A 13,731-nucleotide genomic window follows, 5' to 3' on the forward strand; every position below is an offset into this window, starting at 1 on the left:
ACTCATCCCCCCTGTATTGTTCTTAATCACTACTTGATGTTATATTGTATAATGATTTGTATATTTGCTTTTTGTCTGCCTTGCTCCACTAGGATGTCAGCAAATTGAGGGCCGCACTTTGTCTTTTTTCCCCCTGTATCCCCAGTTCCTAGAGCAAGACCAAGCCCACAGGATGTGTTCAATGAGTGTACATTGAATGAATGAACAGCAGCCCTGAATGTGGAATTGAAAAATGTTCATATTCACAATCGTCATAGTCAATGTCTGGTGCCTACAAAGGAGAGGGAAGTATGTCTCCCACCTATAGAAGAATGAATATTCCAGAAGCAACAGGAACCCAGGCGCCTGGAGTGTGTTAGGGGTGAGGTAGAGGAGCTGGGGAATTTGGGGGTAAGTCCTCCCTTCATCCTCTCTGGCCTTGGGTGTGCATGTTTCATCCAACACAAAACTCTCCTTTGTGGGCCAGCTGGAGACTCCTTTTTATCTCACAAAACCCTTCATGGCCCTACTTTTTCTCCTAAATAACAAGTATCCATTATGAGCAGCGTTCCCTGCTGGGGCCTTGGAGGTAGGGCTGGCCCACTCTCCAAAGGTGGGGTCTGGAGTATGGACCAGAGCTGAAGGCAGGTGTCTGGCACTGAGGTTTTAGTCCCTGATCTACCTGCCCCATGAAAGGGCTTTGAGACCCCCACCTGGGAGAAGGAAGAGGGGCACTCTGCAAAGGGGTCGTAAGTCCAGACCCTGCCCTCAGGAAGTGTGTACTGTAATGGAAAGTGGAGGAACAGGCTGTGTGGTGGTGGGGACCATGCCTGGTGGACAGAGTGCTGCCACATGGGCTCTGGTGGGTCAGTGCAGGTCCCAGGCCTGAGTGAGGCCTGGGGGTGTCCACTGGCACAATCGAATTAATGGCTAACAATTATGAAGCACTTACTCTGTGCCAGGCAAGAATCCAAGCACTTCATAGGGATTAATACTCCTAGAAAATGGAATCCCCACTTTACAGGTCAGGAAACTGAGTCCCATAGAAGCCCAGAGCCTGGCTGAACGTCACACAGCTGGTGAGTGGTGGAGAGCCAGGATTCAAACCACCTCTGAGCTACACTAGGAGCTGTGGCCTAACCCCACCCATGTGTCTCCAAAATGGAAGGCTGGCTGGAAAGGTACCTAACAAGTGCTCAATAAATATCTGCTAAATTAGTGAATTCAACAAATTTGTGCCTGTCCGGAAATCTCTATTCCACCAGCCTCAGTGCCGACAATTCTAGGAAATGCTACAACTCGGCTAGTATTCTCACCACCACCACCACCACCACCCAGTGCGCTGCCATCTCCGGGTTTGGTTAATGATCACAACAGCCAAACTTGCAAGGGGAACATTATCACCTCATTTTACAGAGGGGAAAACAGAGACCTCTGAACCAGAAGACAGATCTGACTGCGCCATTTCAGGCTGCCTGTACAGGCTGCTGCCTTTAAAAAAAATGCAAGTACCCCTGGGAAGGGTAGTATGTAAAATGTTATTGTCACTTACAGTTACTGGTAAAGGCATTTCTCAGCTTCTAAAGGTCACAGTCCTGAGCTAAGGGGAAGGGTTTTGGGGGGGGCATTGAAGAGGAAGAAGTTCATGATTTTGAGGCCCTGGGGGTTGAAAGAAAGCTGGGTGGGGAGAGTGCCAGAAGAGAGTGGTGGGTGTGAAAAGGAAGTGGGGTAGGGCTTGAAAATAGACCTTCAGTACTTCCTACTTTTTCTAGCAGTGTCTGCAGCTTGAGAGCGAAGAGGTTGGCTATGTTCCAGAGACACTGCGTGACCTCCAAGGGGCCTGGGCTATCTCTGGAGCCACTGGTCCCCAGAGTTCTCTGCTTCGACATCCGCCCATCTCTGCATCTGGGCTGAGTGTATAGAAGGGGCTTGGTGGTGACAGGATCAGGGCACTCTGGACCTCAGCCCCCACCACAGTGAGGGGACAGGTGAACACTAGTTGAATCCTTAAATGTAGCAGACCTGGAAGTCCCCTGAGCTGCTCAAGGCACAGAGGTGGCCCCATACTCCCTCAGGCCAGGGAATATGCAGCCCAGAGCTGGTCACGGGCACAGCTAATCTCCCCTGAAGCTCACAGGATCCCAAGTGCCTCCTCCCATCAATCCCGAGCCCCAGCAGGGACATCCCTGGCTGTCAGTGAAGGAAGAGCCTCTGTTCACTGAGCCCCTATTGTGAGCCAGTTGCTGCCAGGCACCTCACACACTTTCTCATTTAATCCTCACAATGGCAGATGAAACAGGAGCTCGGGGGCGAATCTGTTTGTCCAGAGTCACCCAGAGCCTGACTGGAATCCAGGCTTGCTAGCTCTCACCTCTACTCCCATCACCTTGCTGAGTGAGGGAAGTCCTGTCCCAGCATCACTGCCTCTTGAAGGCAGGGGGCTGGTGGAGAGGGCTTGGCCATGCCAGGCCAGCCTGTAGACTCCTAAGACCCTGGACTCCTGATAGCTCCTGAGTGCCTCCCTTCTCTACAGGGACTCCCTCCTTCGGCTCCTGGTGCCCAGGTTAGAGGATGGAACAGGAAGGAGGGGAGGCAGGGAAGGATAAGGGGAGGTCAGATCAAGCTGGGGAAGTCAGCCTGCTTGTCTTTCTACTCCAGGACCAAAGCTAAGGGGGAAAATGTCAGTGGGGTTTGGGGGACATCGGAGGGAAGAGCCCAGCAAGGCACCATCGGCTGTGATAGCTCAGGGGCGCTCGGGCCCATATGTGTGGGCCAGGCATGGAGGAGCTTGCTGGGACCTGGGCGGGGCTGCGAGGCTGGCAACAAACTGTCCGGGACTTTTGGCTGCTTCATGGTCACTTCCCCCGAGTCCACCTGCCAGGCCCAAGGGCCTTGCTGGGGTGCTCCACGAGGACCCCTTCCACAGCAGCCCTCCTCTCTGACTGGCTGGTTCCTCTGTCTCCCTTGGCTCTTCTGCTGCCCTGATGGGCCTGGACTTTCCTGGACCCTCACGTAGGGCCTGTACCCGGGGCCTCCTCTTGGGGGACGCTGCTGGGGCTTTCTCCCTCTGAGGCGGCAGGTGTGGCTGGGTTCACAGGGACCTCTGGGGTGGAATCCATGGATGGGGTGGAATCCATGGATGGGGCAGAGGAGGCTTCATCGCAGGGGCTGGGGACTGGGCTGGCAGTGGGCCCAGGGGTCTGGGCCTCGGGGCTTGCCTGGGGCTGGGCCACAGGATCCAGCTGGGGCTGGGCCTCATGGTTCTCCTGTGGCTGGGCCCTGGGGTTCAGCTGAGGCTGGACCACTGACTCTGACTGTGGCTGACTCATACGGTTTGCCTGTGGCTGAGCCATGGAATCCAACCGTGGCTGGGCCACGGGGTTCTCCTGTGGGGGGGGCATGGGGTTCACCTGTGGCTGAGCCTCAGCCGTGAGCCCTGGCAGAGTCTGATCACCAGAGTCCACGTGGGTCTGTGGCTCAGCTGGCGTGAAGCTGCCTGGCCGCTCCTCACAGACAGCTGCCGCGAAGGAGGAGAGCAGCTCGCGCAGCAGGGCCCGAAGGTCGGCGCTGGCCAGGAGGCAGAGGAAGGGGCTGAGGCAGCTGTTGAGCAGGATCAGGTAGTCAGAGTAGACCAGAGCCTCCCAGAGCAGGTAGCCGGGGTAGATGTCCCACAGGAAGGCCAGGTACAGCAGCTGCGCCAGTTGGTAGGGCAGCCGCAGGACCACATAGGCTGACAAAATGGTCTTGGCCACACGGGCAAAGCCACGGCAGGCCATGGACCTAGGCTGGTGGCAGTGGCAGGTCCTGCAGGCAGCGGCCTGGGTAAGCATGTGGCAGACGAGCAACAGGAGAAAAGGCAGGAAGCCCCCCAGGATCTCCAGCATCCGCAGCGGCAGCTCCTCGCTGTCCCAGAAATCCAGGCAGATGACCAGGTCGTACCACCAGACGGCGGCCTCAGGGAAGACAAGCCAGGGCACGCTGAAGAGGGTGGCCAGCACCCAGACCCCGGCAGAGACCCAGAGGGGCAGGCGGGCTGGGCGATGACCAGGGTACCAGCGTGGGCACAGCGCCAGGAGGCAGCGGTCCAGGCTGAGGGCTGCCAGTAGGAAGAGGCCGGAGGAGTAGGACACACCCCACAGGAAGTAGTAGAAGCGGCAGGCAGCCGTCCCCAGAGGCCAGTGCCCTCCATGCTGGATCTCCAGGATCTGGAAGGCTGCTGCCGCCAGGAACAAAAAGTCAGACAAGGCTAAGCTGAGCAGGAGCAGGGCGAGCCGTGTGCCTGCTCCCTGCCGGGCCTGCGAGCCAGCCAGCCACGCCATGAGCCCATTGGCTGGCAGCCCCAGGAGCAGTAGGGCCACCAGGAAGACCGTGTCCCAGCCACCCTGGGGGTAGTAGTCCTCGTCTTCAAGCTCTGTACGGGACCCGTGACCCACGGCACCCAGGTTAGCTTCCATTGCAGTGTCCATCTGAGGTCCCCAGTGTACCACCGGACATGGAGTGGGCACCTGGTAAATCAGTGAAAGCATGAATGACTGATGAGAGAGAGGATGCTGTGCCTCTCCATGCAAGTCACTATTTCTCTCTGGTCCAACATCATTACCTTTGGTGTGATAATCTTTTGCCAGAGTCTTTAAATAGATTGCTTCACCTAGTCCTCATAAAATCCACTCTACAGGTAAGGAGAGGAAGGTTCCCAAGGTCAGAGGTAGGAATGTGGGCACCAGAATTCAGACCAACCATTCTGCTACAGGGCATCCCATTGTGTCCAAATAGACTAAACCAGAGGTTTTAAATATATTTCAATAAAATATTATAGTGGGATTCTTTTATGAACTAAAAGGGTGTGCTCAGATTAAAGGAGGGAGAGCATCCTTAGGGCTCCAGGGAACACAGTTTAAAAGCCCCTTGGTCAGAGCATCGCAGGTTCCTTTTTTTCTGGCATCCTGGATTCAAGAGTGTAAGAGTCGAAGTGGGGAGGGCTCAGGGTCCCGTGGGCTGGTAAAATCCAAGGGTGGGTAAGGAGTCTGGGGCAGAGGATGGCTCTCATTTGTTCCGTGGGGCTACTAAACAGAAAAGGGGGCAAGAGGCTCAGCAGTGTGGCCAGGATAAGGGTGACTGGGTCCTAAGAGGCCTGCTGCCCCCGCCCCACCTTCCCTAGCTGGGGGAGGGAGTTTCCCTCTGAAGGTAGGGAAACCAGATGCCCCAGAAAGGCTCCATACTGCCTGTAGCCCATGGCTCCGGCCACTTGACCTTTAGCCTAATGGTCTCCCCACCCCTAGTGCTCTTACTCAGGCAGTCCCCAACTCTGCCAGCTCCAACCCCTACTGGATCAGAGCCCTGGGCTCCCTGGGCCCCGACTGGTGAGGTCTGGCTTACCTGTGAAGTGCAGGCTGCTGGCTGGAAGGAGCACGGCGTGCCTGCCTGCCTGCCCGGAGGTCTAGCTGTCCACACGGCCCCACGCCGGGGCCTGCTGCATGGCGCCCGGCGGCACGAAGGCGGCCGGCATGAAACCCAAGCTGAGAGGACATCAATCATTCATGGGGCTGTTTGCCGGGAAACCCTAACCCCAGCCCAGTAGGGCCAAGTGACCAGCCAGGCACCCACCAAACCTCAACAGGGCCAGATGGCTGAAACCTCCTCACCTTGGGCCCCTCCAGATCGGGCAGGCTCTGGGTCCCCCTCGTCTGACGTCACTCCTGTGACACTCCCATGATCCTCAATCATCTGTGATTCAAGGCCTCTGTGATCTGGCCTCTCTTCCTCAATTTCACACAGCCTCTGCTCCAGCCAGGATGCCACCCATGGGGGTCCACAGTGGGCAACCCTTCCTCTCCTTTCCCACCTCCCAGCCTTTGCCCCCACTCTTCCTCCCACCTAAGAGGCCTCCCCATGTCCTCACTTAGCTACGTCCTGCCCACGGCACACAACAGGGCTGAGTCTTCGACTCTTCAGCAATATTGTCCCCATTTTATAAATGAGGCAACTGAGGCTTAGTGACAAATTGCCAGGTCTCCCAGCTTATAAGTGGTAGAACTGTAGTCCGAAGCGCACAGTGGCCACTGTGTCCTGGCACCCCATGTTGCTGAGAACTGTTCTCTTGACCCAGCTGGCTCTGCCCTGGCCACCCCCAGGCAGAGGGCCTGGATTAGGGCTTGGGCTGCCTGCCTCACTTACCCTAATCCCCCTCAGGGCCCCATCCCTGGCCATCAGCTCTCAGGTGGGGGTGCGTAAGCAGCTTTATGGGTCCTGGGATTCAGGGTGCTCTCTAGTGCTGTGTCTCTGAGCCCCGTCACCCCTTCCCACATGGCCACAGAGCAAGGGAGGGGACAGCATGGCTCAGCCCCAGCCCCCAGCCCCCAGGCTTCCAGTAGCGGTGCTGAAGGGCCCCCCTTGACCAGGAGGAGGAGCAAGAAGGAGAAGGGGCTCCGAGGGTCCAGAAAGAGCACTGGCAGCTCCGGGGAGCAGGCCCCCACACAGGGCCCCGAGGCCCCGGGAAGCAGCAAGAACCCAGCTAAGACCGGAGAAGGGCAGGAAGATCCAGCCCCTGCAGCCCCCGGGCCGGCCTCTCGTCGCCAGTCCCACCGGCATCGTCTTGCCCCCCAGCATGATGCTGCTCAGAGGACATATGGGCCCCTGCTGAACCGCATCTTCGGGAAGGTCAGGTGGGGCCTGGGCAGGGCAGGGTTGGGTGCTGCGGGTGGGGATGGGGACTCCTGGCCTCAGGCTCAGTCCACCCTGCCCCTAGGATGCAGGCCTGGGTTGTGGGGGTAGGGTTTCTGCAGTTTGGGGAAGGGTAGGTCTTGGGCAGCTTGGGCAGTGGGTGGAGCCAGATCTCAAACCCAGGGTTCTGTGGGAGCTTGGGGCCCCAGGAGCAGGAAGGGGGTCACCACTTCTCCTGAGACCCATGGGACTTCAGTTGCCTTCTCCCGCCCTTGTGGGACTGGCTCTGCCCAGGCCAGCACGGGCTGGGGCTGGAGGAGGAAGGATGGCCAAAGCCCTGGCTGGCCCCGGCGACATGTTGGACTCTGCCCCTGCAGGACCGCGAGCTGGGCCCGGAGGAGCTGGATGGTGAGTGGCCCTTGCTGGCAGTGGCGGGTGGGAAGTATCCCAGAGCCTGGCTGCCTGCCTCTGACCTCCCTCCCCTGCAGAGCTTCAGGCTGCCTTTGAGGAGTTTGACACAGACCACGATGGTTACATCGGCTACCGGGAGCTGGGCGAGTGCATGCGGACGCTGGGCTACATGCCCACCGAGATGGAGCTCATTGAGGTCTCCCAGCACGTCAAGATGCGAAGTCAGTGCTAGACCCCCCTCGGCCTGGGGTGGGGTGGGGCGGGGAGGGTGGGAGCCACCTGGCTTTGCAGCCCAGGTCAGCTCCACCCCAGAGGGATGGTGGGAGGTGTCTCTGGGAGCCCAGCAGGGGTGATGATGGAGTGAGGGGGGTGGCAATTTTCAGGATAGTTTGACATTGGCCAGGAGACAGGGGGGTTGGGGGGCAAGGAAGGCATGGGGTGCCAAGAGAGGCCCTTGGGGCTCAGACTGAGGACCCCATCTCTAACTGAGACCAAGTGGTCTGTGCTGGTACCAGCCACCTGGGCTGTCTGTCTGTCTCTCTGGCCCTCCCAAGGCTCCTGAAAAGAGTGAGGACTAGTGTGACAGAGTCCTTACCATTCCTTGCAATTAAATGTCCAATGGGCTGCACCTGTGTGATTAGCATGAGCTGATTTGTCAAATATCAGATTCCCTTCATCCCAGGACACCTGCATTTGGTTTTTTCTTTACAGTTTCTAAAATAGGATCTGACTTACAATTAATGTGAATATTTAGTGTCATAGTTCTTTATTTTCCTCAAAGCTATTAATTGATCATTGATACTTTTTATAATTGATGGCATCTTAGAATCCAGGGACTAGGTGGGTATGCTCCTAAGGGATATTTACTGCTGCCAATGAGGTTCCAGCACTTTATAGCTATGAACTCCAACCCCAACAGCACCCTGTCCTTGGATGAGGAGGGAGGTTCAGTAAGTCACCCAGGTCCACATTATTAGTGGCAGAGCCAGGCCTTGAACCTGGGGCTGTCTGGTTGCACAGCCCAGTCTCTTTCTCACGTACTTGGCTGCTTTGCTGAGAGTACTTCCTGAGCATTTCACCTCCAGCAGAGCCCTGGGCTGCAACCTCCTACCCTCCTGGGGCCATTACATGGGTGTCCTTCCTGGATGCAGAGCTGGGGAGTGGCTGGCCCTCATGACATCCCTCCTTGGGCCCCAGCCTTCACCACTGTGACATTTTGCCTGGGTCTGCAGTGGGTGGCCGCGTGGACTTCGAGGAATTTGTGGAGATGATGGGCCCGAAGCTGAGAGAGGAGACGGCGCACATGTTGGGGGTGCGGGAGCTGCGCATCGCCTTCCGTGAGGTGTGGAGCATCCTCCAGGGTGCGTGGGTGGCTGGGCAGTACCCTTACTCGCCTCCCACTGAGGCCAGGGGAAACTGGGAGCCTCAGCCTCTGGAGCCCAGAGCCCTGCAGCTGATGGGACTAGGGCCAGGGAAGGGTCAGAGAGGGTTTGGCTCACTCCCAGCTTGGTGATCCACCCAAGGAGACTTCCTGGGGCAGAGGGGCTCACTACCTCTGCCTGGGAGGAAGAGGAAGGCGTAGATGGACAAAGATAGGGACATCCAGGCACAGGATGTGGCAAGGTGGAGGTCGGTGCAGGTCAAGACAGCTTTGGGTAGGAGGGAGTGAAGACTGCTGGAATCCCAGTTTGACAGGGACAGGGATGGGCGAATCACGGTGGCAGAGCTGCGACAGGCAGCACCGGCTCTGCTTGGGGAGCCGCTGGTGGATCCTGAGCTGGACGAAATGCTTCGAGAAGTGGACCTCAATGGGGATGGCACTGTAGACTTTGATGGTGAGTCTCCTTCCCAGACAATCCCCCCCCAACCCCCCGCATCCCTGCAGCTCCTAAGCTGAGCCCAATGCGTCCTGGGATCCCTGGCTTGGACCAGCCCAAGCACTGCCCCTTTTCTCCCGCAGAATTTGTGATGATGCTTACCACCCACTGAGGCTCCAGGAAGGAGAATGTTGCTCCTCTGGCCCCAGACACCAGCAGGGTTCATGCTGCACACCCTCCGCATGAGGCCCCAGGATGAAAAAGACCCAGCAGCCCCAGACTTCTGTTCCTGACAACATATGGCAAGAGAGTTGGCTTGTGATGTCACCTGCCCAGCCTCGTCCTCCCCTCCCCTCCATCTGATCTGCCTGGAGGAACCCTGTCCTCAACTACCCATCATTCCCCAATGTGAGCAAGACTTGGATCTCTCCAGCCCCCGGGGAGGTAGGGAGCTCCCTGGCACTGGCACCTTTCAAAGATGGGGCAGTGTTGGGGGGGTATTCTGGTAATATGGTGAATTGAGAGAGTGGTTGGACATCTCCCACTACTTATGTGTGGATATCTTTATTTAAAAAAGAAGAAAGCTGAACTTGAAAGAAAGAGATGACCCAGGTACCAAAGACAGAGAGAATCCAAAGCTGGGTGGCGGGAGGGAGCAGATGCCACAGGGCCTTCAGAGGAGGGGAGGTTTGGGAGCCTAGGCTCTGACACTCAGGAGGGACAAAAGACCTGTAAGAGGCTGGGGAGCAAGACATAACCTCAGTACATGCCAGGACCTCAAAGAGGCACCCTATTCTTGAAAAGGGGATCAAAATATACCTCTACCCACCAGCCTGAGAAAGTGGCAAGGAACAGATGTTCAGGACCTTGAGTGGAAAAAGTTACCCTAGAGAACCTGAAACTAAGGCCTGCATGTCAAGCAGGAGTGCAGTCCTCACAGTGTGAAAAAGCTGAAGAAATAGGAAAAAACTGCTGAGAAGGGCACTCTTTCAACCCAGGGCACATGGGATTTAAAAAAATACCCCAAATTCTGTCACTTCTGAAGATGAACTCAGGACAAAAATTACAAAGCACATAGGGAAACAAGTCACTATGAGGGGACTAGGCAGATGCAGTAAACAGGAGAATCAGCAAAGTGTAAATAATAAAACAATCAAAAGAGACTATTAAGTCAATGAAAAAAAAGAGAGAGAGAGAGAGAAAGAGAGAGATAAAAGAAGGAAGAGAGACCAATATGCAGAAACAGTGTAATATGAAAATAGAAAGATTAAAAAACAATAGAACTTCTAAAACTAGAGGATATAGTTATTGGAATGAAAAATTTTAGAAAATTTTAGAAAAGATTGTGAACTGGAAGCTATAGCTAAGAAATCACCCATAAGGTAGCACTGAGGGATATATTAAAGAGTAGTTAAAAGTCATTAGGAATCTCAGAAGAAGAAAATAGAGAGCGGGCATGAGGCAACAAAGAGATGATGGTTGAAAATTTTCCATAAAGACTTCCACAAAGACAAGAGCCCAGATTAAAGGAGTACATTGGAGCCAGAGAAGGAGAAATAAAAATAAATGTATTTCTAGATGCATCCCAGTGAAACTGCAGAATATAAAAGGAAAAAATCTTGTAAAGAACTCAGGAGAAAAGTCAGATTACTTTCCAAGGATTAGCAATTAGACTCTCCAAAGACTTTTTTCATTGACAACAGCAGATGCCAGAGGACAATGGGATAAATCGTTCAATGTGCAGAGGATAAATGACTGCCAGCCAAGAAGCCTATACCTAGCTCAATCACTAGTCAAGAATGAAGATGAAATATAAACAAACAAAGGCTACTATATTCGATATCTTGTAGCAGCTTATGTGAAAAAGAATATGAAGGTGAATATATGTATATTCATGTATGACTGAAGCACTGTGCTGTATGCCAGAAATTGACACAACATTGTAAACTGACTATACTTCAATTTAAAAAAAAAGAGTAAAAAACAAAAACAAACCAGTCTCAAGGGCTTCCCACCTACAAAGTCTTGTTGAAGGGCTGGCTTCAATAAGAAGGAAATTCAAGGCAGAGTGTGTACTAGGCAGCAGGAAGGAAATCAGTAAACATATCCGTGTATCTAAAGAAGCATTAACTATAAAAAATAATTTGGGGGATTTTAAAAACAAGGAGGGGCTAAAAAAATAGACAAAAATAAAATAAAAGATGGGAGGGGATACTTTAGACACGCTGAAGTCTTTTTCTTGTTTTTCCTGGAGGAGGATAGATTCATTGATTAACTTTAGACTTTGTTAACTGTGTAAGGGGAACCATTAACATAACAGAAATTGAGACAGAATGTTCCCTTCAATAGTCAAATCAACAAGAATTCTTGATTAAGCTAGTAGAAGGCTGAGAAAGAGGAAAAAAGGCAAAGAAAAACAAAATCTATAGAAAACATTCAAATAGAAGGTAGAAATAATGCTTAAAAAACCAAAAATTACAATAAATATAAGCAGATTAAGTCATTTGGTTAAGGAGGGAGGGTACAGCTCAGTGGTAGAGCGCACATGCACGAGGTCCTGGGTTCAAACCCCAGTACCTCCATTAAAATTTTTAAAATAAATAAACCTAATTACCTGCCCCCCCAACCACACCCAAAATATAAACAAATAAAAGGGGAAAATTATTCAGTTAACAGAGTCTCAGTCCCAGAAGGAAAGACTAATATTAGATTGGGCTCTCTGTAAGTGACAGAGGCCCCAAATAACAATGCCTACACTGGATGGAAGTGTATTTTCCCCAGAGTCTCAGGTGAAATCCAGCTGTAGTGTCTGTAGGGGCCCAGGCTCCTCCTGCCGGCTGCTCTGTCATTCCACCAGTGTGCCCACGTTTATCTGTTTTCCAGCTGGCAGGAGAGAGACAGGAAGAAAGAGGAAAGGGGGAAAAGAGCTTGACCCACTTATACCCCAGTAGGCAGGGCTCCCCACCTGGTACGCCTAGAAGCTAAAGATGCTGGGAAGTGCAGTCTTTGAGTGGCCTTGTGCCCAGCCAGAAACCAGAGGTTCTTCTACTACAAGGGCAGAGAGCAGATCCCAAAAGGCAGATACTAGGCTCTTCCTCACAGCCGAGCGCAGGATATGAGACACATCTGAAGCATAGTGACAACTGAAAGGCTGAAAGTGATGGCTTGGGCAAAGATTTACTAGGAGAGAATTAACCAAAAGAAAGCTCGTGTGACTCTAGGCATGTCAGACAAAATGAGCTCTGGGGCAAAAAGCACTAGGGATAAACTGAGTCACAATTCACTGAGGAAACCTAATGTTCCTAATCCGCATGCAACTCAGTGTGTTTTCCAACTAAAAGGAATTCATAGAGGTGCGGTATTCGTTATTGCCTGAGGATAGTGTTGCTGTCAATCAACTTGGATTAGATCAATTAACCAGCAAAAATCAAGTACATTGGTCACATTGAAACTTTAAACCTTGCGATTCAGTGTTCTGTCAACATGTTCACATAGACCAAGGATTGGTAAAAAGCCAGATAGTATAGATTTTAGGCTTTGGGGACCATGTGGTTTCTGTAGTTTGTATGGCTGAGCGCCAGAGTCAACATATAGGTGTGGCTGTGTTGGAAATTTAATTAATAATAACTAATTAAACTTGGTTTATTGACACTGAAATTTGAATTTTATTAACTTTTTTGTGTCGTGCAATCTTATTATCCTTTGACTTTTACCCAACCATTACTAAACTGTGAAAACCATTCTTAGCTTGGGGGCTGTACTGGGCCTATGGGGTATAGCTTGCTGACCCCTGAAATTGTCTTTTTTTTAATTAAAAAAATTTTTTTTTCTGAAAGTCTTATAACATGGAAAAGCACCACTTCTGGATCACTTTCTGTTTAGTTAAGATTGTGAAATTATGAGTGTAGCAGCAACTCTATATTAATTTGCTAATTTGCCCACTTTAAGTGAATGGTTTTCATACCTTGTTCTTTTTTCCCATGTTTGTTCTGATTATATCTATTGAAATGAAATTTTAAATCTGATTAATCTGGTAATACAAACTGTGGGCTTTTATTATGTATCTTTATTTCGCTTTTCTAATTTTTATCTTACAAAAGTATTGGTCCATGATGCATTAGAAATGAAAACTGGTCCTTTCGCCACAGCTGACTTGAGAACCACGGATTTGGGAGTTCCTGCATCCAACTGGTGCCCCCTAAAGTGCCTTGATTGGTGGCTGAGGGTGGGGAGTCTGGGTCGGCCAGGAGAGCAGGAGCAAGAGCAGGGGTCTGGGTGTTCATCCTTTCAACAAAGTCACAGAAATCTAAAGGCACTGTCCTGGCCGCTGCAGACACAGTGGAGGCCAAGCCAGGCAAATACCTTCTTAACGGCGCTCACATTTTACTGGGAAGACAGACTGTAAACATGTAAGTATGTGAACAGGGTCTCCCGAGCCCACACTCATTCAGCCAGCCCCTCAGTTGGTCAGCTGGGGGCCAGACCAGGTTAGTGACGCCCACCTTGCTCTGAGTCACGAAAGCCCTGCCCTTGGCTGAGCCAGTCTCTCTGGGCCTCGGTTTCCTCTGAGGATTGCCAGAAATGACCTGTGTTAAGTGCTTAGCACAGGACCTGGTGTCTCCTAAGAGTTCAATAAACGGTCGCTATTATGATCTCAGATTTCAGGGTTCTCAAAGATTCTGTTTCCTGGTTATTGAGATTCTGAGATGCTTGGACCTTCCAAAATTCTGAGATGGTCTGTTTCTAATGTTCTGTGGTTCTAAGAGTCTTTGCTCACTGAGGATTTCTGTTATACAGGCACTGCTTCCTATGTCCTTTGCCCTCCACTTCTCCCAACCCCAGGGCCTGGGAACTAGGGCAGTGG

General features: G+C 52.3%; 2 protein-coding genes and 1 long non-coding RNA gene across 3 annotated transcripts; 1 reads left to right on the forward strand and 2 right to left on the reverse strand.

The window, feature by feature from the left end:
• Positions 1–2,942: 2,942 nt before the first annotated feature.
• On the reverse strand, positions 2,943–4,445 carry GPR152 (G protein-coupled receptor 152). The gene has a single exon (XM_006220373.2). It carries the CDS (start codon positions 4,443–4,445, stop codon positions 2,988–2,990), a length of 1,458 nt encoding a protein of 485 aa, XP_006220435.2. The 3' UTR covers positions 2,943–2,987.
• Positions 4,446–5,795: 1,350 nt separating this feature from the next.
• CABP4 (calcium binding protein 4) lies at positions 5,796–9,414 on the forward strand. Its single transcript, XM_006210757.4, has 6 exons — positions 5,796–6,636; positions 7,017–7,047; positions 7,128–7,271; positions 8,283–8,392; positions 8,738–8,885; positions 9,011–9,414. Exons 1-6 carry the CDS (start codon positions 6,283–6,285, stop codon positions 9,037–9,039), a joined length of 816 nt encoding a protein of 271 aa, XP_006210819.2. The 5' UTR covers positions 5,796–6,282; the 3' UTR covers positions 9,040–9,414.
• Positions 9,415–12,915: 3,501 nt separating this feature from the next.
• On the reverse strand, positions 12,916–13,469 carry LOC140699080 (uncharacterized). The gene is made up of 2 exons (XR_012077098.1): positions 13,370–13,469; positions 12,916–13,266 (listed from the first exon to the last, which is right to left on the reverse strand). It is a non-coding gene; the product is annotated as an uncharacterized lncRNA (long non-coding RNA).
• Positions 13,470–13,731: the final 262 nt, after the last annotated feature.

The sequence above is a fragment of the Vicugna pacos genome, chromosome 10, assembly GCF_048564905.1.
Source record: "Vicugna pacos chromosome 10, VicPac4, whole genome shotgun sequence".
Lineage (NCBI taxonomy): Eukaryota > Metazoa > Chordata > Mammalia > Artiodactyla > Camelidae > Vicugna > Vicugna pacos.

Bases quoted from the DNA above. Each gene is read 5' to 3' on its own strand.
- GPR152 (XM_006220373.2), bottom strand. From the start codon at position 4,445: ATGGACACTGCAATGGAAGCTAACCTGGGTGCCGTGGGTCACGGGTCC.
- CABP4 (XM_006210757.4), top strand. From the start codon at position 6,283: ATGGCCACAGAGCAAGGGAGGGGACAGCATGGCTCAGCCCCAGCCCCC. The intron at 6,637-7,016 runs GTCAGGTGGGGC...CTGCCCCTGCAG, and splicing joins TGAACCGCATCTTCGGGAAG to GACCGCGAGCTGGGCCCGGA. The intron at 7,272-8,282 runs GTCAGTGCTAGA...CTGGGTCTGCAG, and splicing joins CCAGCACGTCAAGATGCGAA to TGGGTGGCCGCGTGGACTTC.